Here is a 26227-nt window from a genome sequence, read left to right as displayed (position 1 = left end):
AGGGTCCTGGGATGGAGCCCCTCATCAGGCTCCCTGCTCAGCAGGGAATCTGCTTCTCTCTCAAATAAATAAATAAAATCTTTGTTTTTAAAGTTCATTTTGAATTTTAACCATACAAAAATAGTAAATATTCTTTATGCACGTTTGAACTCGTGTTACTTTGGTCTATGTTGGGCTGAACCAGAAACAGAGTAAAAGCACACAGGAGTAAATAGATCACAGTTAATCAAACCTTTCAAAGGAAAGGGCTTTCCCACACTTCAAGAGTAAAAGCTCAATGATGTTGCTACCTACTCTGAATCTCTTGGGTCCGCCTACATACTGAGGATGACATTGCTCTGACCCCATTAATTCCTTGCCTACATTTTTCCAGGAGAACTAAAAATGCTTCGATATCTGCCACAAGTATCTTGTTCTGGAATTTTTCCTGGACTGCCTTTTATCTAGCTATTCTGTTACTCCTCAGTCCATGGCTTTTTTTTTTTTTTTTTTTTTTCTGCTCAGCCCTGTTGATACCCAATTTTCACTCTGTAAGAAGATGCTCATGTTTTATTCTGTTCATCAAGCTTTCCACTGGCACTCTTACAGAGTGTTACTTTCAGAATCTTCCCACTTGCCCCTTGTACCCAAACCAAGAGAAAGAGGAAACTGTCCTGAACCTCAGGCACTATACCCGGAGAGACTCCCTAGTGGCCTGAGTAGGGAAGGAATTCGAGAGCTAGAAACCAGTGAAAATGGTGCTATTAGCAAACCATCAACCTGGATTCTTCACAACTAATCCAAACCTTGCCCTTTACTTCCTTCATCATTGCTACATCTACTTAGCTTCTGACTTTCTGAAGTTTATTTGCCTTTTCTAGTCCCCAAATTATCCTCTAGATTTGATAGATTCAATTTCTCTGGGTTTGGACCTCAAAATCATGAAATAGAAGTAAAGATAATTTTCTACCTCATTAGGCTCCTAAATACTTTCAGAAATATTCCACCAAACATAATCTGATCTTTTTCTCTGTTGTTTTATTCTAGCATGCCTCAACCCCCATCATTCTGTTTCTCTCTTTATCTCTCTCTGTCTCTGTATCTCATTCTCTCTCTCACACACACACATACAACACGGTTAGATTAGACATAGGACAAGCATATTAATCTCACCATACTCTGGTTCATTAATCCTCATCTGGAGCTCTGTGTTCAGTTCAGAATTTAATAGGTATATTAACTGAAGAATATGGTGAGTCCAGAAATCACCCTATGAAGACAAGTTGAAGGAACCAGAAAGGTTTAACCAGAAATGAGCCGTTTTTAGACCCTCCAGTTGTTACAAGACCTTAGTAATTTGACTATTCTAAACAGATTATTTTAATAGTTCTCAATAATTTAATAACAAGTACTTGCAGGCGTAGCTTACTTACTGATAGTCAATTCTCAGTTTTTTAAAAGGTAGATTTTTTTCTTTAAGCTAAACTAGAAAAATTTTTCTAAAAGTAGAAAAATTGATTATTTTGAAAAACATTTTGAATATTACACTGAAAATTTCATAGAACTACTGCTTCCAATCATCTGATTGCTTCAGATAGACTGATAATGTTAGAAAAAAAACCTCTTTATCAGCAATGCATGGCAGTCCCACAGCACTACTTTCCATATTCAACAAAACCTCCCTTTGCATAGATACGTGTGTAAAAACAGAACATTCATAGAGAGGGCAGAGTGCCATCAAAGGTGATTACAGAGAAAGTAAAGTTATTTTATGCCAGGCAAAACAAAATGCTGGGTATCTCATAGTGTTTCAGAACCTGATTTCAAAAGGATCATACAGCTAGAAAATAAAATTTAGCATGGTGGACCGTTCTACAGGATATATTTGTAAGTATGAGATTCCATAAAATAGTTGATGAATACAATAATGTTGGTTTGATATCAACGATGAGTGGATGTTTAACAGCAGGACTGCTAGAAGTATTAGATTTCTTCTGAAGAAAACAAACTACTAAACACATGTTTGCTTGGCCTAGGCTTTCTATACTTAAAAAATACTTGCCTGGCCTAGGCTTTCTAAAAAATACTTACAGTCATACATGTATAAATGAAGCTTTTAAATTGTGCAGTAAAGAGTATAGATTTAGAGTATGGTCTTTTATTTTATGTGGTTTGTGTGTGTGTGAACATGGATATATGTGGTTAAATAAGGGTATATTATAAAACCAGATGTCTCAGAATCTTTTGCTTCAAAAATCATGCATTATCAAATAATTAGTTCCATTATTTGATTAGTTGTACTGATTCCAGGTATCGACCGTTGCAAGATTTACATGAAGCATTGTTAATTTTAATTTTATGGAGTTTCTTCATTCCTTAATATTACGCCTAAGCACAAATAAAAAATAAATTACTTGCTCTTTAAAAGGCAAGAATTTTCTGTGCTATGGCAAACAAAACCTCACTAAGGTGTAAATTGCTTGAGGTTTTTCTAAGTTTCATGTGACATTCCGTAACATAAGAAACACATTTAAATGCAGATATTATATTGAATAGAACGAATTCATAACTATCAGGATAATAAAAACTTTTAAATATGTGGAAAGGTAAAATTTAAGAAAGTTCATTTAGTTTCATATTACCTTAAGAAAGATTTCATTTAAATGCTAGAGAAAACTTGGATTTATTCTGGCACAATATATATCTAATTAAACTCATCACTAAAGCATTTATAACCACTCTAAGAATTAGATTGTATAGATGAAATGTACACCTTCGTTAAAAAAACATTGGAGGCAAAATCATTTTGGAGACCTGTTTTAAATACTCTACACTTAGAGTGTAAAAGTGAGCACTAGTTTTACCGAGAGGATATGGAAAAATTTAAAAGACAGATTAGAAAAAATTTAAAAATAATAAATAAAAGACAGGCAGATTAATGCATAATGTTAACATAAAGTAAACAAAAAATAAAGAAAGGGCAATGGAAAACACAAATAAAATGTATAGGAATTTTTACAGTATCAATCTATGAAATTAATAAAATTCTAGATCAGAAGTTAAATCAAAAATAAGGATAACCTGGTGAGTGCTTGAAATGTGTAAACCTGGTGATTCACAGACCTGTACCCCTGGAGCTAATAATACATTATATGTTAATTTTTTTAAAAAAGGTAAAAATAATGGGGGGAAAAATAAGGATAATCTAACACTTACTAAGTAGAAAAATTATTTACTTAAAATATAAAACAAGGTATTTATGGAACTATTTTGCCAAATATGCATTCTCTGGGAAGTACGTAATAACATTTTTGGTTTTGTTATTATTTTCTTTTTAGGTCAATGGAATTTTTCCATAATCATACTACTAACATGAGAAAAAAATGATTGTTATTGATTTGAAATTTGGTGAGTTTCTCCAATTTAAATAAATTCTATATCATATCCATTTGGGTCATTCTTTTACAGAGAACTCTCTGTCAAATAGAATTTTAATTCTATAGAATATTTTGTCAATATAGAATTTTATTTGTCGGGGCGCCTGGGTGGCTCAGTGGGTTAAGCCGCTGCCTTCGGCTCAGGTCATGATCCCAGGTCCTGGGTTCGAGCCCCACATCGGGCTTTCTGCTCAGCAGGGAGCCTGCTTCCTCCTCTCTCTCTGCCTGCCTCTCTGCCTACTTGTGATTTCTCTCTGTCAAATAAATAAATAAAATCTTTAAAAAAAAAAAAAAGAATTTTATTTGTCGAAATAAAATTTTGTCAAAATAGAATTTTAATTCTTTAGAATATTTTAGGCTAATTTTTATGTTTACCAATAAATGACTATGTATGCTCTAATTCCAAGTAAATTTATTAATTTACTTTTTTTGGAATTACCAAAACTTTTTCTTAAAAGTTCTCAATTATAGGGGCACCTGGGTGGCTTAGTGGGTAAAGCCTCTTCCTTAGGCTCAGGTCATGTTCCCAGGGTCCTGGGATCGAGCCCTGTATCGGGCTCTCTGCTTAGCAGGGAGCCTGCTTCCTCCTCTCTCTCTCTGCCTGCCTCTCTGCCTACTTGTGATCTCTCTCTGTCAAATAAATAAATAATTTTTTTTAAAGTTCTCAATTATAAATATGAAGATTTCACTCCACCACTCTAAATTCCGGTATTTAAATGCAGATCTATTACTTAATGATATATACTGTTGAATGAAAAATTGCAGATATTTCTTTCTAAACTACTAGTTATTTTTGGAAATTCTTTGTCCTCAGACTAAATTTTATTTTCTTCATTTTTCCAGACAAAATTCCAAAGGCTACCTTTTCTCTTCTCATTTTAGAGGTATGAGAATTTTAATTTGTATTCCTTCATCTATTTACCATCTTCCAAAATTAAAAGACTTTGTTGGTTTTTGTCTCTTTGTTTAATCTCTTTTTTACCTCCATGTCTAAGACTTAACTATAATTTTAAGCAGTGTTTTGGGTAGAAGAAGTAATAAGCTCAAGGGAACCAATCTGTCTATTATTAGAAGCTAAGTTAAATATTTGTGAATTTATCTTTTGGTTTCAATGCAGAGGGCACTATGAGGACATGGACAATGTTCTGCGGGATTTTAGCAAAGAAGTGGTGTATAGTCATAGTGAATCCAGGAGTAATCAGAAAAGGGAGGCACAATGGACATTCAGTTTCTGAAATATTAGAAGACAGGCAATAGGGCTCCATGGGGTGGGCAGGGACATGGAGCAGAACTCTGACATCGGGACAATCCCCCAATAAATTCCATTTCTCAATGGACTAGAAAACCAAAGATCTTTGTAAAACAAGACTGCTTTGTGATCTAATTTATGCATAATACATCTTTTACATAATTCTGTCACTAAATACTTTATTTCACTGTGGATGCCTTTCTGTCATTATATTGGTATTCCGTAATTTAATTTATGAATGTTTGACTTAAAATACTAGATAATATATAAACAACTACTTAAACATGATTATCAAATAACATTTGAACTTAACACTTCAGGGAATTTATAGTCTATGAGGATTATAGAAGTCAGAAATATAAATAATATTATTTCATACATTTATATTTTTGTTACCCTCTTTTTCCAATGTCATTTAACTAATAAGCCACTTGGGTGAGAGAACCTAAATTAGTCATGTAGCTGAACACAGGGCTACTACTGGTCTATACAGAGCCTTTGCTGGAATTTTAAAAGATGGTCTTTTAAATTTAAATGATGGCCTTCATTCACTACATGAATGAAGTCCCACATGGAGGCCCTTTGCTTGGCAAAGAGACTGTGAGTGGACCTAAGCCTCTTCTCTCCTCCAGACAATGTGTGTCCATAGATGAGACAACCTCTTATAATTTTAAGGGGTAGCTCTGGCTAGACTGTCTTCTCAGAGCTCTTCTGGCCAAACAAATCCTTCCCGGCAGCTTTGTCCCTTCAATATGATGTGTGCACCCGAAGTGCCTGACCTGCTACAGAAGATCCGGCTACTTCTAAGCTGGAACCCCAGCTACTAATATAATGTGTGAACAACAGAAATAGAGGAACATGGTACAAAAGAACAGGAAGACTTGCAAAGGAGTGTACTAATACACTGAAGAATGGATAAGGTTAACTGGAAGATTTACGAGGTCTGAGTTGAAATTTAAAAAGGGGAAGGAATGCAGTCTGACAGAATGTGTGTTTCCTGTACATACAAGAGAGTTCAGGAAATATTTCCTGAGTGACAGAATGCAAGAAGCTACAGGAAGATCAGATTAACTGGAACAGAAAGTTTTTGCGTACAAGCATTTTTCTAATCTTTACAATCTCATTTTAGAGACAAGGAAATTGAGAATCTAAGTTTACTTACAATTACACAGCTAATAAGATCCTGAACTCACGGCCGTGTTTGTCTGGCTTTGGAGCATAGAATTATTTTAACATACGCAATCACCTGTCAAGAGCTGTGGGAACTCTCTAAACTCTAGAGCATCTCGAAATTACTTTACCTTTGTCATGCGTCTGACCTCAGTACATGTTGCATACTAAGCCTGTTCTACCTTTGCCAAACAATTCCAACAAAGTTCTTAAAAATATAAGATAACTTGTAAATAGACATGAATTTTAGTTTTTACAGAAATCACTAATGTGTGCACATAGGTCTGATTCATCAAGGGAGCAGACAATGACATACAAAAAATAGTGTTAAATACAGTAGGGAGGGAGAAATCATGGCCCAGCAGAAGCCAGGGATGACTCGTCTTATTGACACATGACGGAAAGAACGTCTTCACCAGCCTCCTACTTAGAAGAGAAGCGGGGAGCCATTGGATAATCTGCATTTTAGAGGTGATTACAGAGATAAAGAATCTTAAAATTTAATTCATGGTCCAATTATGCACAGGGTCAGTTATGAATAACCAATCAATGTAAAAGATTTTTTAGCCTCAATTATTTCAGTGTTAATCATCTTTGGTCAGATTTATCTTTCTAACAAAGCATCTTATTTTCATCACACTATTATTCAAAGACCTCAGTGAATATTGCTACAACAGGATAGAGCCCAACATTTAAGACCATCCAGAATCTGTCTGCACACACAGTTAACCTTATAATCAACTCTCTCTTTTGCTTAAATTGATTTAAATCTATATTTGCAATCACAAGAGTCCTAAATTTTTTTTTTCCTATAGATATACTTAGCTACTTGTCCCTTGCTCCTCCTTATGGGAGAGACCCATATAGAAAATGAAATCCATCAGACCACAGAACCCCCAAATTCTTATCCCCAAACCTGCAAATATACTTAGATCTAGACCTATTCCAGTTACAAAAAAACAGCTATTTCTTCCTCTATTTTCACTTCCAATTTTCTATCCCCCAATCTGAATTCTAGTCCCTTAAAACAAAAATTTTTTTTTCAGAAACCTAATGTCTATTGATTTTCCTCCTTTCTCCTAAGTCTACAACTCCTTTCCATGGACACTATTTGCCAATCTGAGGGCAGGTCACTTACACTGTAGATTTTGTGAACCAGATTCTTAGAGATGTGCAGGCCAGAACAGCCAGAGAGCACAGTCCTGCCTCTTGGTCTCTGTTATATTGTTTGTTCCATGGCTTTCATTAGATGGGGAGGAAGGAAGGGTGAGAGGGAGGGAAGAAACAGGAATGGAGAGAGGGAAAAGGAGAGAAAGAAAGTACAAGTAGCCCTATATTTGTCCTGGTCTCTATTTCCTCTTGTTTTCTTCCCTTTTGCTTCTGCCCTCCCTGTTTGCCAAAACCCCTCTCACCAGGGCTCTTGATGACCTTCTTGTTAGCAAATCTGATGGATATTTGCTAGCCCCTTGTCCTCTCTCTCTCTCTTTTTTTGAGAGAGTGTTCACATGTGCATGGAACAGGCATAGGAGTGAAGGGAGGGGCAAAGGGAGAGGGAGAGAGAGAATCTAAAGCAGACTTCATGCCCAGCATGGCAGGGTTCGATCTTAGGACCCTGAGATCATGACCTGAACCAAAATCAAGAGTAGGATGCTTAACCAACTGAGCCACCCATTCTTTTTTCCTTCATCTCTTCCCAGCTCTTAACACTCAACTGACTAGTCTTTGCTTTTTGATAACTCATTCCTTGGTTTCTGTTTATACTCTGAAGCCTTCTTCAGGCTTCACTTTCTCAGTGTGTTTCTGAGTCATCTGTCCTGGGCCATCTACTTTTCTTAGTTCATATTCTCTTCCTGGACCATCTTATCTTTTCTTTTGGTTTCTCCTATGTGTTTTATAAAAACTGCCACCTTTATTTTGAGTTCAAATCTTTTATCTGAACTTGTTTCCTTTATTTCTCCCACCTTCCACATCCAATACATCAAGTTCTCCACCACGTCTAAAATCTGTCCCCCTCCCTTCACCTCTCCTGCCACCTTCCTAATCTAACCCTGTAAGACCCTCACCTACATTCCCGTAGGCAATCTCCTAACTAGTCTTCCAGATTCCACCCTTGCATCATTACAATCAATTCTACTCACAAAACCCATCTCATATGTTAGCATGTCACATTCATATTTTAAAATCTTTAATAATTTTCCAGCTCCTTCCTATGAAATTGATGGTGTGTATGGCCCAACATGCTTAGCTTTTACAGGTCTTCCAACTTCATCTCTCATCACTTTCTTGCTGCAATGAACATTTTGGAACATGATTATTGATCCAATCTTAGTTCTCTAGCCCATTCTCTCAGCTCTCTCCCTGCCATATTCTAGATTCATGAGAAGACTACATTCCTTTCATTTCCTCAATTAGGACATGAACCATTGCCCAAGCTGCCCTGTCCTCTTCACTCAGCACATTCCTGCATGTCCTGTGGGTTCCAGCTCAGCTATTACTATACTGGGACGCTGTCTCTAACCACCCCCAAGTCTGGCTAGGTTCTTCTGCTATGTATACTCATGGCCCACTGGACTTCCTATCTCAAAGTCCCCATCAGAGAGACTTCAACTGCTTGCCAGTGAAGATAGGAAGAGGAAAAGACAGGATCCGCATGGAACACTGGCAGCAAGAACTTGGCACATAACAAGTGTTCAACAGATGTTTTGAATGAATCAGTGAAGACTAATATGAAAACTCACTGTTATCCTTAATAGTTCATTGTGTGTAAGTGTGCATACATATTTAGAAAATATTTCCATCTCTCATTATAAATTGTAGATTTAAGTACTCTTAATTTTTTGAGTTGTTTTCTCAATGTTCTGAGTTTAAAACCCTCTATAACATACACTGCTATATAAAGCCTGGGCTGAGTAAACTGTACCTAAATTTTAAAGCCAAGGTTATGCTGCCAACAATGGAGAAAACGAGGTAAGCAATCCCCTTCTCAGAATTCACCCTTAAGGAATCTTATTTTTTTACTTAGCTATATACACTATTTTGGCTAATTACAAAGAAGTAAATTCTTGTGCAATATATTGAGAGATCTTTCTAAAACTAAGAATTACCCAAAAAAGGGGAGACTCAGAAGTTGAATTCATTGTTGGTGGGCACTAAATGGGAAGATCTTTCTCAGTAAGCTGTATTTTTTTTAAAACATGATTGGGATGAATAAGTGGCCCAGGTGGGTTCTAAAGTCACAACTCGAAGTACCTGTATTTCTAAAAAAATATTTATAAGATGAGTTATTTTATTCTCATCTCTCCTCCCCACCTCCACCAGTGATTGTATCCCATTAATTTCAAAAACTGATGCTTATTTTTTCATGATTTATAATTTTGTGTGTTCCTGAGACATTGACTCTAGCATATAATTATTTTAAATGACTAAATTATACTAAGTACATTTTGTATTGCTTTAGAAAAATGAGCAGTTGGAATTGTTGGATTTGCAAGATGTGCAGAGATGAATCTAAGAGGCTTCCTTCAAAGTAAGTGGCATTTAAATTAGATGGCCGTTCTCATGCATATGTATCACATGATAAATAGGTGTACATTTATTCAATGGCTACTTTAATATATTTTGTTCAGAGAGTAAAATTTGCATTTACACATGAGCAATTCCACCAGAAGAGCAATCATGTATTACCCTAAGGTTTCATTTTCATTATTCATGGTTTACACTTGAGAATTAAGCAAGTTTAATGTTTATACAGTGTCTATTATGAATAAACACTCTTTGATTTCTTTAAAGTTTTTTATTGTTTATGTTCAAATGAGATTCTTTATCCAAAATATTTTCACGATTCTAACCCTCTATCTACAAAGTGCCAGAAACCTCATGTCTATTTGGAAGAAGGGAGACTGGTGGGATAACCAGATGCTTACCAACCTCCCGAGTCTCTTGGATATTTTGCCAAACTAAACATGTAGCCATTTGGATGGGAACAGTGATGCCGGAGAAGGGTAACAAACCGTTTGATTGGATTTTCCACCTCAAGGATTCCCACACACTCAAGGATTCCCACACTGAGGATCACTGTATGTTAGTTTAACCAGCATGCCTAACCAAGTCCATGTGGACTGCTCAGTCCTGGCCCCATCTCCCTTGCTATGGTCACAGCTCCTGGCATGCCTGTTCCTGCCCTCTAGTACCAACATGTCCGAAAATACTTATAAACATTTGTGTGAGGTGAGGAGGAGGCTGCAGTGGTAGGTGGAAGAGACAAGAAGACCCAAAGCTCAGCATTTTAAACAACCAGGTGAAGCTGCTGTGCTGGGAGGGAGATGCAGTAGGCTAACTCGGGGGGATCAGCTTCCATCTCTTCTGCTGATGACTCCCATGGAGTCTCACCACCACGGGCTCACATTTCCTTCTACTCACCTTGTAGACCAGCCATCAGGGAAGAGGGAGGCCAGGGAAAGAGAATTCACGGTCATGACAAGCTGGTAGATAACAGTAGTTTGATAGGTGGTGTACGTTCATGACCTTCTCTACTTTTCAAGATAACTTCGAGAGATAGGTATTATCTCCATCTTATAGATAATAAAACTGGGGCTCAAAGATTTTAGGCAAAACCAAAAGCTATTAAATGCAGCACTGGAATTAGAACTCAGGACTCTCAGACTCCAATCACTCTTCATTCCCATTTCCACAATGACATGAGGTCTCAGAATGCTCCCCTGTTTTGTACCTGGTGCTTTTATTAGGAAATCCGGGTAGGTAAGGGGACAGAGATGTTTAGAAATACCCTCACCTGGGGGCGCCTGGGTGGCTCAGTGGGTTAAAGCCTCTGCCTTAGGGCTCGGGTCATGATCCCAGGGTCCTGGGATGGAGCCCCGCATCGGGCTCTCTGCTCAGCAGGGAGCCTGCTTCCTCCTCTCTCTCTGCTTGCCTCTCTGCCTACCTGTGATCTCTGTCAGATAAATAAATAAAATCTTTTAAAAAAAAAAATACCCTCACCTGAATAGCCATGGGACAGCATGAAACTTGAGATACTCAGAAAAAATTACAAGCAAAATGGGGTTAAACCAAAACCAAATTTCATTTTACAACTTTAACCCCAACTGTAATCACTCTGATCGTGATCTATTCCCATAAATCTCATGAATCTTAGATAAAGAAGAATTCTCTCAACAACAAAGTGCCAACGCTTTATTTTAAGTAAGCCAAGACAATGACAGCATCTTTGCTCATGTTGTAGGTTTTCTTTTTTTCCTATATAATGGGAACAAACAGGTGGAACAAAGAGGAGTGCCACATACCTTGCCTAGTACTTACCATTTCACTGGATGGAAAAGGTTACTTTAGGTTACTGTTCTTAAAGTTCTAGTAAGAGAAAAGAACAACTAGTCAGATACCATGTCATGGAAATGTTTTTTGAAAGCAATCTTAACGTCAGTATACTGTTAAGCCTCAGTACTGAAGCACATAGTCCACCTAAAACTGGCAAGGACCATCCAAATTTGTAGAGAACAAAAGACATTTGACCTTTTTAAGACTCCTGATATTTTTCCATGTTCTAGGTCATTTTTTAACCTCTTTGACTAATCTTCTCCTTCATTGTGTTAAGTCCCTCCTAATGCTGATAGCTGTTCCCTCAACACCAGTTACTGAGATCCCTACACCAGGTGTAGCCAATGCATAGGGCTTGCTTGTATCTATAGTGAGCTGATGACTTGAAATCATCAGAAACAGGAAGATGAAGAGTGAACCAATTGTAAACTGAAACAATCATAAGCTGAATAGCAATGAACACATTGAGTATTTTGAAGGAGAGAAAATAAAATGATACGTAAGAATCCATAGTCACTTGCCAATCACCTCACAAAGCCCCAAAAGACGAACAGAAATGAAGCCTCAAACCCAGTATTTTCCACAGATTTTTTGAAATGGTAAATAGTTTTTATACCGTTTATTCACGTATCATTCACTTTGAAAAAATTCAAACCCTCAGTATGTAAAAAAAAATTATAGCAAATAATAGAGAAAATATCTGCATATAATAGATATAGGGTTACTAACTTTATTATATGAATGCATGCAAATAGACTTTGTGGATAAACTCTAAGATGTGAATAGTTACATGGGCCAACAATTACTGATGCCAGCAGCACATGATGCAAACCCAAATGCAGTTTGGCAATTTATACCAAGAACCTTAAAAATGTGCATTTCTTGGGGCACCTGGGTGGCTCAGTGGGTTAAAGCCTCTGCCTTCAGCTCAGGTCATGATCCCAGGGTCCCGGGATAGAGCCCCACATCGGGCTCTCTGCTCAGCGGGGAGCCTGCTTCCCCCTCTCTTTCTCTGGCTGCCTCTCTGCCTACTTGTGATCTCTGTTTGTCAAATAAATAAGTAAATCTTTAAAAATTTTTAAAAAATGTGCATTTCTTGACCCACTTTAATTCTACTTCTACAAATCCCACCCATAAGCAATTATCCTGTGTGAACATAGCAAGCCTTAATCACAAGTTTTTATGTTAAAAAAATGAGAAATAATCAAGATGCTCATTGAGAATAATTATGTAAACTATAGAATGCCTCCTTATAGGAGCACCTGGGTGGCTTGGTTGGTTAAGTGGCCAACCCTTGATTTCAGCTCAGGTCATGAGATCGAACCCCACATTGGGGTCTGTGCTTGAGGATTCTCTCCCTCTGTCCCTCCCCAATCCACGTTCTCTCTTTCTCTCTCTCTCTCTCTCTCAAATAAATAAATCTTAAAAGAAGAAAAAAAGAATGCCCCCTTGTAGAACACTCCACAATGATTATCAAAGATTATAATGTTATAATTATAAGTCATAACACTGTAAGTGGATTTTAAGATAATTGTGATGGCATATAAAAAGCTTAATACAAGTAAATATATACATATATATGTATACACACACAAAGTATGCACGTACACAAACACACATTCAGAGTATGGCTACTTCTTAGTCAAACACACACACACACACACACACAAGTAACAAAAACACTGAAGACAAGTAAATCAAAATATTAATAGTAGTAATTTGGGAATAGGGAAATTACAGGACTATGGATCTTTATCTTTTAAAAATTTATTTTTAAATTTCATACTACTTTCACAATTTTTTTAAGTTTAGTAATTTAGAAAGTAAAAAAATGTAGGAGATCACAGAAAGATAAATTTCCATCCAAAACCACACACAAATAGAGTACAACTATAATTTGGCATTATTTTCAAGATCATGTATTTCTGTGCAGTTCAGCAAAGCCTTGAAAATACTTTGGTTCAATGAGCACCTTCTTTTTCTTTTCAAAGCATTACTTTGGAGGAAGTATTACAGTGGGGCCAGTCTTTTGAAAAGCTGATGGCTACAAAATGTGAGTATTACGTATATTTCATCTTTGACTAACTAGTCAGTTTCACTCCTAACAGAAAAAGGTGGCACTAGATGATGAATGTACGCCTCTCTTCTCACAGCCTTCTAAATGGCAACTGCTCCCAGTTAAAAAAAGAAAACCTGAAAATAGTTTCTCGTGTCAACCACTATTATTTTCTTTGGTGTTAATTAAAACAAGATTAGTCACTGGGAATTTTTAGTTTTGACAAGTGTACGTGTAAAATCCCTTAGAAAATATGCTTAAATTGTAACACATACTGAAATATACTGCCTTACCATGGCCTTCTAAAGTTAGGATTTTAGAAAACTCAACAATTTGCTGCTCTTAGTACTTTCAAAAGTAAGAAAAAGTTTGAGTCTTAATGTTTTGAAACTCCTCAGAGTTAGTTTTCTGTTTTATCAGGGTCTGATTTACATAAGACTTCATATAAGTCTGCATATAGTGGTATGGAAGTATCAACATCCAGATGGTATAAATGAGAGTTAACAAAAATGGATATTAGGGAGATAGAGTCATAGGCTCAATGCAAGGAATACAAAAACGTGTGTGCATTCATGGGTACAGCCACTTGTATTTGGGGTAGAGAATTGGGAAGTTGATAAATACCAGAATACAGGTACATGGGGGAAAAAATGTAGTAAGTACTCATGGAAAATTCTCTTGTTTGATGAATTTGGTATTTTTTTTTTAATTTTTTTTTATTTTTTTCAGCATAACAGTATTGATTATTTTTGCACCACACCCAGTGCTCCATGCAATCCGTGCCCTCTACAATACCCACCACCTGGTGCCCCCAACCTCCCACCCCCCACCCCTTCAAAATTCTCAGATCGTTTTTCAGAGTCCATAGTCTCTCATGTTCATTCCCCTTCCAATTTCCCTCAACTCCCTTCTCCTCTCCATCTCCCCTTGTCCTCCATGCTATTTGTTATGCTCCACAAATAAGTGAAACCATATGATAATTGACTCTCTCTGCTTGACTTATTTCACTCAGCATAATCTCTTCCAGTCCCGTCCATGTTGCTACAAAACTTGGGGATTCATCCTTTCTTTTCTTTTTTTTTTTTTTTTTTAAGAGCTTTATAAACATATATTTTTTATCCCAGGGGTACAGGTCTGCGAATCGCCAGGTTTACACACTTCACAACACTCACCATAGCACATACCCTCCCCGATATCCATAACCCCACCCCTCTCCCAACCCCTCCCTCCATCAACCCTCAGTTTGTTTTGTGAGATTAAGAGTCACTTATGGTTTGTCTCCCTCCCAATCCCATCTTGTTTCATTTACTCTTCTCCTACCCCCTCAACCCCCCATGTTGCATCTCCTCTCCCTCATATCAGGGAGATCATATGATAGTTGTCTTTCTCCGATTGACTTATTTCGCTAAGCATGATACCCTCTAGTTCCATCCACGTCGTCGCAAATGGCAAGATTTCATTTATTTTGATGGCTGCATAGTATTCCATTGTGTATATATACCACATCTTCTTTATCCATTCGTCTGTAGATGGACATCTAGGTTCTTTCCATAGTTTGGCTATTGTAGACATTGCTGCTATAAACATTCGGGTGCATGTGCCCCTTCGAATCACTATGTTTGTATCTTTAGGGTAAATACCCAGCAGTGCAATTGCAGGGTCATAGGGTAGTTCTATTTCAACATTTGAGGAACCTCCATGCTGTTTTCCAGAGGGGTTGCACCAGCTTGCATTCCCACCAACAGTGTAGGAGGGTTCCCCTTTCTCCGCATCCTCGCCAGCATCTGTCATTTCCTGACTTGTTAATTTTAGCCATTCTGACTGGTGTGAGGTGATATCTCATGGTGGTTTTGATTGTATTTCCCTGATGCCGAGTGATATGGAGCACTTTTTCATGTGTCTGTTGGCCATCTGGATGTCTTCTTTGCAGAAATGTCTGTTCATGTCCTCTGCCCATTTCTTGATTGGATTATTTGTTCTTTGGGTGTTGAGTTTGCTAAGTTCTTTATAGATTTTGGACACTAGCCCTTTATCTGATATGTCATTTGCAAATATCTTCTCCCATTCTGTCAGTTGTCTTTTGGTTTTTTTTAACTGTTTCCTTTGCTGTGCAAAGCTTTTGATCTTGATAAAATCCCAAAAGTTCATTTTTGCCCTTGCTTCCCTTGCTTTGGTGATGTTCCTAGGAAGATGTTGCTGCGGCTGAGGTCGAAGAGGTTGCTGCCTGTGTTCTCCTCGAGGATTTTGATGGATTCCTTTCTCACATTGAGATCCTTCATCCATTTTGAGTCTATTTTCGTGTGTGGTGTAAGGAATGATCCAATTCATTTTTCTGCATGTGGCTGTCCAATTTTCCCAACACCATTTATGGAAGAGGCTGGTCTTTGTTCCATTGGACATTCTTTCCTGCTTTGTCGAAGATGAGTTGACCATAGAGTTGAGGGTCCATTTTCTGGGCTCCTATTCTGTTCCATTGATCTATGTGTCTGTTTTTGTGCCAGTACCTGCTGTCTTGATGATGACAGCTTTTGTAATAGAGCTTGAAGTCCGGAATTGTGATGCCACCAACTTTGGCTTTCTTTTTCAATATTCCTTTGGCTATTCGAGGTCTTTTCTGGTTCCATATAAATTTGAGGATTATTTGTTCCATTTCTTTGAAAAAAATGATGGTACTTTGATAGGAATTGCATTAAATGTGTAGATTGCTTTAGGTAGCATAGACATTTTCACAATATTATTCTTCCAATCCAGGAGCATGGAACATTTTTCCATTTCTTTGTGTCTTCCTCAATTTCTTTCATGAGTACTTTATAGTTTTCTGAGTATAGATTCTTAGTCTCTTTGGTTAGGTTTATTCCTAGGTATCTTATAGTTTTGGGTGCAATTGTAAATGGGATGGACTCCTTAATTTCTCTTTCTTCTGTCTTGTTGTTGGTGTAGAGAAATGCAACTGATTTCTGTGCATTGATTTTATATCCTGACACTTTACTGAATTCCTGTACAAGTTCTAGCAGTTTTGGAGTGGAGTTTTTTGGGTTTTCCACATAGAGTATCATATCATCTGCGAAGAGTGATAGTTTGACTTCTTCTTTGCCGATTTGGATGCCTTTAATTTCCTTTTGTTGTCTGATTGCTGAGGCTAGGACTTCTAGTACTATGTTGAATAGCAGTGGTGATAACGGACATCCCTGCCGTGTTCCTGACCTTAGCAGAACAGCTTTCAGTTTTTCTCCATTGAGAATGATATTTGCGGTGGGTTTTTCATAGATGGCTTTGATAATATTGAGGTATGTGCCGTCTATCCCTACACTTTGAAGAGTTTTGATCAGGAAGGGATGCTGTACTTTGTCAAATGCTTTTTCAGCATCTATGGAGAGTATCATATGGTTCTTGTTCTTTCTTTTATTAATGTGTTGTATCACATTGATTGATTTGCGGATGTTGAACCAGCCTTGCAGCCCTGGAATAAATCCCACTTGGTCGTGGTGAATAATCCTTTTAACGTACTGTTGAATCCTATTGGCTAGTATTTTGGCGAGAATTTTTGCATCTGTGTTCATCAAGGATATTGGTCTGTAGTTCTCTTTTTTGTTGGGATCCTTGTCTGGTTTTGGGATCAAGGTGATGCTGGCCTCATAAAATGAGTTTGGAAGTTTTCCTTCTATTGCTATTTTTTGGAACAGTTTCAGGAGAATAGGAATTAGTTCTTCTTTAAATGTTTGGTAGAATTCCCCCGGGAAGCCGTCTGGCCCTGGGCTTTTGTTTGTTTGGAGATTTTTGATGACTGTTTCAATCTCCTTACTGGTTATGGGTCTGTGAGGCTTTCTATTTCTTCCTGGTTCAGTTGTGGTAGTTTATATGTCTCTAGGAATGCATCCATTTCTTCCAGATTGTCAAATTTGTTGGCGTAGAGTTGCTCATAGTATGTTCTTATAATTGTCTGTATTTCTTTGGTGTTCGTTGTGATCTCTCCTCTTTCATTCATGATTTTATTATTTGGGTCCTCTCTCTTTTCTTTTTGATAAGTCTGGCCAGGGGTTTATCAATCTTATTAATTCTTTCAAAGAACCAGCTCCTAGTTTCGTTGATTTGTTCTATTGTTTTTTTTTGTTTCTATTTCATTGATTTCTGCTCTGATCTTTATGATTTCTCTTCTCCTGCTGGGTTTAGGGTTTCTTTCTTGTTCTTTCTCCAGCTCCTTTAGGTGTAGGGTTAGGTTGTGTACCTGAGACCTTTCTTATTTCTTGAGAAAGGCTTGTACCGCTATATATTTTCCTCTCAGGACTGCCTTTGTTGTGTCCCACAGATTCTGAACTGTTGTGTTTTCATTATCATTTGTTTCCATAAATTTTTTCAATTCTTCTTTGATTTCCTGGTTGACCCATTCATTCTTTAGAAGGATGCTGTTTAGTCTCCATGTATTTGAGTTCTTTCCAAATTTCCTCTTGTTATTGAGTTCTAGCTTTAGAGCATTGTGGTCTGAAAATATGCAGGGAATGATCCCAGTCTTTTGATACCGGTTGAGACTTGATTTAGGACCAAGAATGTGATCTATTCTGGAGAATGTTCCATGTGCACTAGAGAAGAATGTGTATTCTGTTGCTTTGGGATGAAATGTTCTGAATATATCTGTGATGTCCATCTGGTCCAGTGTGTCATTTAAGGCCTTGATTTCCTTGTTGATCTTTTGCTTGGATGATCTGTCCATTTCAGTGAGGGGAGTGTTAAAATCCCCTACTATTATTGTATTCTTGTCGATGTGTTTCTTTGATTTTGGTATTAATTGGTTTATATAGTTGGCTGCTCCCATGTTAGGGGCATAGATATTTAAAATTGTTAGATCTTCTTGTTGGACAGTTCCTTTGAGTATGATATAGTGTCCTTCCTCATCTCTTATTATAATCTTTGGCTTAAAATCTAATTGATCTGATATAAGGATTGCCACTCCTGCTTTCTTCTGATGTCCATTAGCATGGTAAATTCTTTTCCACCCCCTCACTTTAAACCTGGAGGTGTCTTCGGGTGTAAGATGAGTTTCTTGTAGGCAACATATAGATGGTTTTTGTTTTTTTATCCATTCTGATACCCTGTGTCTTTTGATTGGGGCATTTAGCCCATTAACATTCAGGGTAAGTATTGAGAGATATGAATTTAGTGCCATTGTATTGCCTGTAAGGTGACTGTTATTGTATATTGTCTTTGTTTCTTTCTGATCTACTACTTTTAGGCTCTCTCTTTGCTTAGAGGACCCCTTTCAATATTTCCTGTAGAGCTGATTTGGTGTTTGCAAATTCTTTCAGTTTTTGTTTGTCCTGGAAGCTTTTAATCTCTCCTTCTATTTTCAATGATAGCCTAGCTGGATATAGTATTCTTGGCTGCATGTTTTTCTCATTTAGTACTCTGAATATATCATGCCAGCTCTTTCTGGCCTGCCAGGTCTCTGTGGATAAGTCTGCTGCCAATCTAATATTTTTACCATTGTACGTTACAGACTTCTTTTCCCGGGCTGCTTTCAGGATCTTTTCTTTGTCACTAAGACTTGTCAATTTTACTATTAGGTGACGGGGTGTGGACCTATTCTTATTGATTTTGAGGGGGGTTCTCTGAACCTCCTGGATTTTGATGCTTGTTCCCTTTGCCATATTGGGGAAATTCTCTCCAATAATTCTCTCCAATATACCTTCTGCTCCCCTCTCCGTTTCCTCTTCTTCTGGAATCCCAATTATTCTAATGTTGGTTCGTCTTATGGTGTCACTTATCTCTCGAATTCTCCCCTCGTGGTCCAGTATCTGTTTGTCCCTCTTTTGCTCAGCTTCTTTATTCTCTGTCATTTGGTCTTCTATATCGCTAATTCTTTCTTCTGCCTCATTTATCCTAGCAGTGAGAGCCTCCATTTTTGATTGCACCTCATTAATAGCTTTTTTGATTTCAACTTGGTTAGATTTTAGTTCTTTTATTTCTCCAGAAAGGGCTTTTATATCTCCCGAGAGGGTTGCTTTAATATCTTCCATGCCTTTTCAAGCCCGGCTAGAACCTTGAGAATCATCATTCTGAACTCTATATCTGACATATTACCAATGTCTGTATTGATTAGGTCCCTAGCCTTTGGTATTGCCTCTTGTTCTTTTTTTTGTTGTGAATTTTTCCGCCTTGTCATTTTGTCCAGATAATAGTTTATGAAGGAGCAAGTAAAATACTAAAAGGGTGGCAACAACCCCAGGAAAATATGCTTTAGCCAAATCAGAAGAGATCCTGAATTGTGAGGGGGGAGAAAGGGGATAAAAAGGGGTTCAGAAAGAAAGAAAAAAAAAAGCTATTAAAAAAAAGAAAGCCGATAAAGAAAAAATATAAAAAGAGGAAAAAATATATATATATTAGATAAACTATTTAAAAAACGTTAAAAAAAGAAAACGGGAAAAGTTAAAAAAAATTAGCAGAAGAAGAGAAAAAGAAAAAAAAAATTGAAAAAGAAAAAAAAATTAAATTAACTGCAAGGCTAAAAAATCATGGGGAGAAAGCCATGAGTTCCGTGCTTTGCTTTCTTCTCCTCTGGAATTCCACCGTTCTCCTTGGTAGGTGAACTTGGTCCTGGCTGGGTTTCCCGTAGATCTTCTGGGGGTGGGGCCCGTTGTTGTGATTCTCAAGCGTCTTTGCCCCAGGCGGAGTTGCACCGCCCTTACCCGGGGCCGCGCTGAGTCATCCGCTCGGGTTCGCTTTCGGGAGCTTTTGTTCCCTGAGCGCTTTCCGTAGAGTCCGGAGGACGGGAATAAAGATGGCGGCCTCCCGGTCTCCGGCCCGGAGGAGCCGAGAGCCCGGGGCCCCACTCCTCAGTGCGCCCTCAGAGAACAGCACCGAATGACTCCCGTCACCCTGGCCTCCGGCCACGCTCCGAGCTGACCGAGCCTGCGACCGGTTCAAGGCAACCCTGAGCTGAGAGTCACTCCTCGGCTCTGTCTCTGCAGCCGGCTTCCCCGTTCGAATACCGGTAAGCTCTGCGACACTGAGACACCCCCGATCCTTCTGTGACCCTGCGGGACCTGAGGCCTCACTTACCCCGCCTGGGCTTCACCCCAGTTAAGCCTCTGGAGCGATGTCCCTCAGCGGAACAGACTTTTAAAAGGCCTGATTTTGCTCCGTTGCTCCGCCGCTCGCCGGGAGCCGGCCCCTCCCCCCGCGGTCTATCTTCCCGTCGCTTTGGATTCACTTCTCCGCCAGTCCTACCTTGCAGAAAGTGGTTGATTTTCTGTTTCTGGAATTGCTGTTCTTCTTCTCTTCAATCTCCCGTTGGATTTGTAGGTGTTTGCAATCTTTAGATAAGCTATTTAGCTGATCTCCCGCTACCCGAAGTAGTCTCAGCTGCTACTTCTCCGCCATCTTGACTCCTCCCCCCTGAATTTGGTATTTTTTTAAATGGACTTTGTCCCCATCAAATATTTGCTAATTGTTGCCTATAGGCCTCTTATTATTTGAGATTCCCCATTAGACTCTCTGCAAATATTTCATCTGTTTACACCTATTGACTATGGAGAGGAGTTAGCTATGCTACTTAATGATTTAATTGATGGGATGTATTGGTGGTGACTCTGAATAGAGTACTTCCTGTTACTCCTGGGGGTGGCCATGTTTCTGGGGCACTCCTGATCTCTCTGACACAAGGGCCCCTCCTGGTATGGAGACAGCTAACTCAGAGTGTGACCTCCAGAGGTATAGATCCCTGGCTCCTTCTACAGGAACCCCTCCCTCAGCTATTCTGGAAATTACTTCATGGTCCTTCGTACTGGGATCCACACCTCCAGACCTAGCCTAACAACCCTTTCCAATAAACATCTGAGGCCAGGATTTTTTTATGAATCGCCCCAGCCTTTTACTTTTCAAGTATTCCTCATATTTTGTGATCCACTTTGCCAGCATGATTATGAATTTTTAAAATTGAAATTTTGGAGGTGAATTTTAGGACACTGGAATGAGAGGAAGAGACAAAAGTATATATGTTCAGCTATATTGATTGATCCTCCGCTAAATAATTTGGATTTCAGTCCCAGCCGCTGCAATCCATGTTTTGCAATATTGCACAATCTCCCTCTTGAAGTTTTAAATTCTCCATCTGTAACATGGGGATAATATCACCCATCTTTCCAGCATAATTGTTTACGTTACCACAAAACACCTAGCTTAAAGGCTGATGCAGATTAGGCATGCAATAATTGGTAGTTACTTTATTAGTAATAAAGTGCATGTCTCTGAATATCATTCCTTTTTCTTTGCTGCTTACCAAAAAGTTCAAAATCTCTAACTTGGCCTTCAAGACCCTTTATCCCCAAACTCAAACACACTTTCTACAATTTAGCCGCAGCTCTCCCCCCTCACATGACGCACCCCTCCGCCAGGGTGACCTTTGTTCCATGGCACACCTGCTCCAGGTTTCTTGGCAAGTCCTCTGTCTACTCTGTTATCTGCCCATCCTGGCTAGTAAAATTCAACTTCCACCTTTTCCCTGCAATCTCTTGGAAATACTTGCCATCTCTCTTCCGTTAGTATCATTATTTATTCTGCTTCTAAATATGGTTATTTAGCGTACTGGGTTTTTTCCACAGACACTTTCTCAGTAAATCTTAAATTCCCTGAAAACAGAGATCAGAGAGCATTCACCTTTCATCTCCTGTCCCAGAGGCTAAAAATGTGCTTTGTATCCAATGGGCATTTAATAAATGTTCAATGAATAATAACATAAGACAAATATTAGTGAGAAAAGATAAAACTATCAAGCCATATTACATAAAACTTTCTGTGCCAGTCCTAAAGGCCTCATAAACAAAGTGAATACAGTTAGTTGTTTGGTAATGATCTAATGACCTTAAGTGATAGCCTAATTACAATTAGCTATTTAGAGGTCTAGTGTCATGAGAATAACCAAAGTTTACAGAAAAGATGAAGATGGGAAGGCAACATACTGCTCTTTATTAAAACCAGCAAAAGCAGAATAAGAATCTTAGGAGAAATTGAATTACTGTGAAATTCATGTAAAATTTAATAATCACATAATTAAAAAAGGGATAAAACAATTCAATCTCTGGACCATCCAACCAGAAAGATAATTCAAAACAAAACAAAACAAAGAGACATTAAATGTGCCAGAGAATAAGGTATGTTTACATTAACCAAGGACATTAGTAAAATGCGTTCTCTACCTAAGATACGTAGATGCTTCTTTCTACATAGATTAAAAGACTATTTCTAAGAACATGTAGTTCAGAAACTACATGTAGGAAGGAAAGGTATTAAGCATGGTTTCAATGGATGAACAGGAATCGGTTTAAGAGATGTTTACTGAACAGCCATTAAGTATTAGCTATTACAATACTGTTAAGTTCAACTTCCTCTTGAGATGAGGGGATCTAAGAATATCATCAATTTAAGAACAGAACCCTGTCAAAATTAAGAACTTAATTAGAAATTAAGAATGCTAATAGCCTAAATGTTATTCAATGATTCATTATTGACAAACAAGTTAATTTTTTAAAAAGAGTATGTGTGTTCAATATCCATTCACTAAATCTTAAGCACTTAGGTACCAGGCAATGTGCTTGGGAAAAAAAATTCCATGCACCCATTACCACATGAAATAACACAGGGAAAAGAGTAGATTTTTTCCAAAAACTGAAAATCTCCCAGAAGAAAACAGGGAAGCCTACAACTGATAGCACATTGGGGTAAAGTAGAAAATGGTGATTGTTACTTCTAGTAATATCCTGAATGGAACTTCAAAGGCACGGCAAACACACACTTTTTAAAAATAACAGCCTTTGACAACATTTTCACCAAAGGATGAAGAAAGGGCTAAATGGCAGGGTTTCGTTTGGTTTCATTTGGTTTGTTTTTGGTTTTTGCTTCCAGAGTAAGGATGGTTTTATAAAGCTTGGCCTTTCCCTTGAAGAGTCTATTATTACATTCGACAAGCAGAAAGAAGCTCTAGATATAGAAAGAAAAACACAGACACACATTTCTTTGACATAAAATTACTTGCAAGGTTGGGTTAGGATAGCCTTATAGAAGAGCAGCACTTAAAGTATATCCCAAAAGTGTAGTTTGTGACTGAAGAAAAATGTGCACTTGGGAAGCATCCTATGAGAATCCGAGGGCTGAACAGATTGCTCAAACAACTGCTAAGAACAAACTGCTTTAAGTTTTAGCATACTGTGTGAAGTATGATCCCTGAGCTGTGAAGCGTCTAGTGAGTTCCAACTATGTATAATGTAGGGACAGTGGAAGTACTTTCCTGAAGGCATCCACAATTAAAGATTAAAAAAAATATACATGTACCATAAACAATTTGTGAACAACTATAAAGAAGGGAGACTAGAAATAACAGATCACCTAGCACAGACCTCGTAGGTAGGTCTGTAGCACATACACACTAGGTTTGTGCTAAGGGGTGAAGATAGATGGGGAGGGATGGCAGGTCTCTGGGGAAAGCTTCTCACAAGAGGCAGATCTGAGCTGGAACTTGATTCAGACTGTTGTAAAATAATAAGGAGGTCTGACTGACAGTACTTTAAAAATAGTCAACTATTTTAGAAGTCCAGTAGAGAGACAGTGTATAGGATTCCTCAGGATTTAGTGTAAAAATTGGTCTCATTAAAAATCTCCATAATGAGTTAAGCAGAAAGTACCCTGCGAAATTTCCAAGTCTGCAGGTGATATAAAGTCTTCCAAGTTTCCAAACACCCAAGTTTTTAGGAGAGTTACATTATTTGCAAATGGACATGAAAGTAGTTATAAGTTTTTTAATGGATCAGAAAAAAAAAATGTCAGAACTATTTGTTAATTTCTCATAAAAGTACCTGAGAATTACCAAAAATTTTTCCTTAAGTGATGTTGACCCAAAATAGAAAGAAATTAGTAAAACTGCAACTAACTTGCTTGGATGATTCTTTCAGTCGTTCCATGTGTCTGGTAAACCTTCCCAGCACTGGGACAGAGGTGAAAGATACCTATAAGGTCACTGTGCTCAGCTCATGTGCTCCCTCTAGAGGAGGAGATAGACAAACACACAAATAAATAATGAATACATTAATTCCAGAAAGTGGTAAGTGCTTTCAAGAAAATAAAACCAGCTGACATGGCAAAGAGAAGGCAGATATAAGGGGACAGTTCAAGTGTATGACTAGAGGACAACTGTCAGAAGGGGTAAAATTTGAGCTAAGAGCTGAACAATGAGAAGCAGCCAGCCAGGCTGGGATCTGTGGCAGAGTGGCCCAAGCAGAGTAAAGCCATGTTTAAAAGGCCTGGAGATATAAGTGAGGACATTGTCTTCAAATAAACAATGCTCACCATAACATAAGTATATGCCTTACTGGCCACATAAAAAGCTTTAAATTGCAGAGTAACAAGGGTCAATGTGATTTTAAGGGTACCCTCTGAGGCGTCAGTTAAGAATCCAACTCTTGGGGGCACCTGGGTGGCTCAGTGGGTTAAAGCCTCTGCCTTCGGCTCAGGTCATGATCCCAGGACCCTGGGATCAAGCCCCACATAGGGCTCTCTGCTCAGCAGGGAGCCTGCTTCCTCCTCTCTCTCTGCCTGCCTCTCTCCCTGCTTGTGATCTCTGTCAAATAAATAAATAAAATCTTTAAAAAAAAAAAAAAAAGAATCCAACTCTTGGTTTCAGCACAGGTCATGATCTCAGGGTCATGAAATTGAGCCCAGCATGGAGCCTGCTTAAGATTCTCTCTTTCTCCCTATCCCTCTGCCCTTGCCCCTTTTCCCCAGACAACAACAACAACAAAAACTCTCTGGTTCTCTTCTGAAAAAAAGAAACAGAGAGCTGGTTGGGGAAGCTATTGCAAAAAAACATGTAAGACTATAAGTTAGTGGGGAAGACAAAGCCAAGTGTATTTAGCATATAGACTCTAACAGAAGTCATGGGACTGTGAGATCACTAAGAGGGAGGGAAAGGAAAGGAGAGATCCAGAAATGGAGCTTAGGCGCATGCTGATATTGCCAAATCCAGAGAAGAGGAGGAGTCAGCAAAGGAGGTGGAAAAAGAGCTTCGGGGGAATTAGGAATGACCAAAACAGTACATCACCATGAAAGGCAAAGAAGAGCATATTTCAGGAAGGGAGCTGTGAACTGTGTCAAAGATTGCTGAGAAGAAAGGTAAGATGAGGAAAGACCAGTGATCACTGGATATGGCAATATGGAAGCTAGTGGTGCCTTGACAGGAACTGTTTTAGGGGCATGGGAATGGATAGGACAACAGGAAGCAAGGGAGAGAATGTAGGGAATTATTTATGTAAGTTTTGGGGTGAAGGTCAGCAGAAAAAAAGAGTACAGGTTAGAAGGAGGCATGAGGTCAATGCTGAGAACATAGAGTCAAGAGCCATTTTTTATTTTATTTGGGAAATACAGTAGCTTTCTTAGAGGTGATGGCAACCGTTAGAGAGAAAGAAAGTGATGACATAGAAGAGGGCAGGGACAATTTCAAGAGCAACAAAGAAAAGCAAAGTCATGGAGAAACCATGATAAAGTGGAAGTTAGAAAAGAATGACTCAGACATTGTTTCCAGTTCAGCAGAAAAGTTAGAAAGGAGGGAGAAGATAAGGGAATCTCTATCTGATGAAATCAGTGTTCTCTGTGAGGTCTGAGGCAAGGTCATCAGCACAGAGCTGAAGAGAGATGAGGAAGGGAGAAGGGAGAAGAGAGGAAACAGTTTCTGGCGAGTTAAAGAACCAAGATATTACGGAAGGGTGGTAGAATGACTGTAGAGTGTAATGTAGAGTGTAATGTAATGTAGAGTGCCCACATAAAATTTGCCCAGGTGATTTCAAATGAGAAAGTCCAGTTACATATTTTTGTATGTTCTCTTCAGTTTGTTCCAGAGCAGACATAGAGTTAAGCCATTCTAAATAGGCAGGTGTTGTGAATCACAGAGTTTACATCACCATTGATATGGGTCAAAGTCATCCTTCAAGGTGGTATATACTTTCCTTCCTTCCTCAGTTATCACGA

General features: G+C 38.3%; 1 protein-coding gene across 1 annotated transcript in view; it reads left to right on the top strand.

The window, feature by feature from the left end:
* The first annotated feature begins 1697 nt into the window (after nucleotides 1-1697).
* The window catches only part of RGS13 (regulator of G protein signaling 13), a 32532-nt gene continuing 8002 nt past the window's right edge, over nucleotides 1698-26227 (top strand). The window contains 5 exon segments of the mRNA XM_047705321.1: nucleotides 1698-1866; nucleotides 3318-3387; nucleotides 4260-4300; nucleotides 5370-9361; nucleotides 13158-13219. Coding sequence (XP_047561277.1) covers nucleotides 9297-9361; nucleotides 13158-13219 — 127 coding nt within the window. The 5' untranslated portion in view covers nucleotides 1698-1866; nucleotides 3318-3387; nucleotides 4260-4300; nucleotides 5370-9296.

Source organism: Lutra lutra, chromosome 15 (genome assembly GCF_902655055.1).
Source record: "Lutra lutra chromosome 15, mLutLut1.2, whole genome shotgun sequence".
In the NCBI taxonomy this organism is placed as follows: Eukaryota; Metazoa; Chordata; class Mammalia; order Carnivora; family Mustelidae; genus Lutra; species Lutra lutra.
This window is presented reverse-complemented; position numbering and strand designations above follow the sequence as displayed.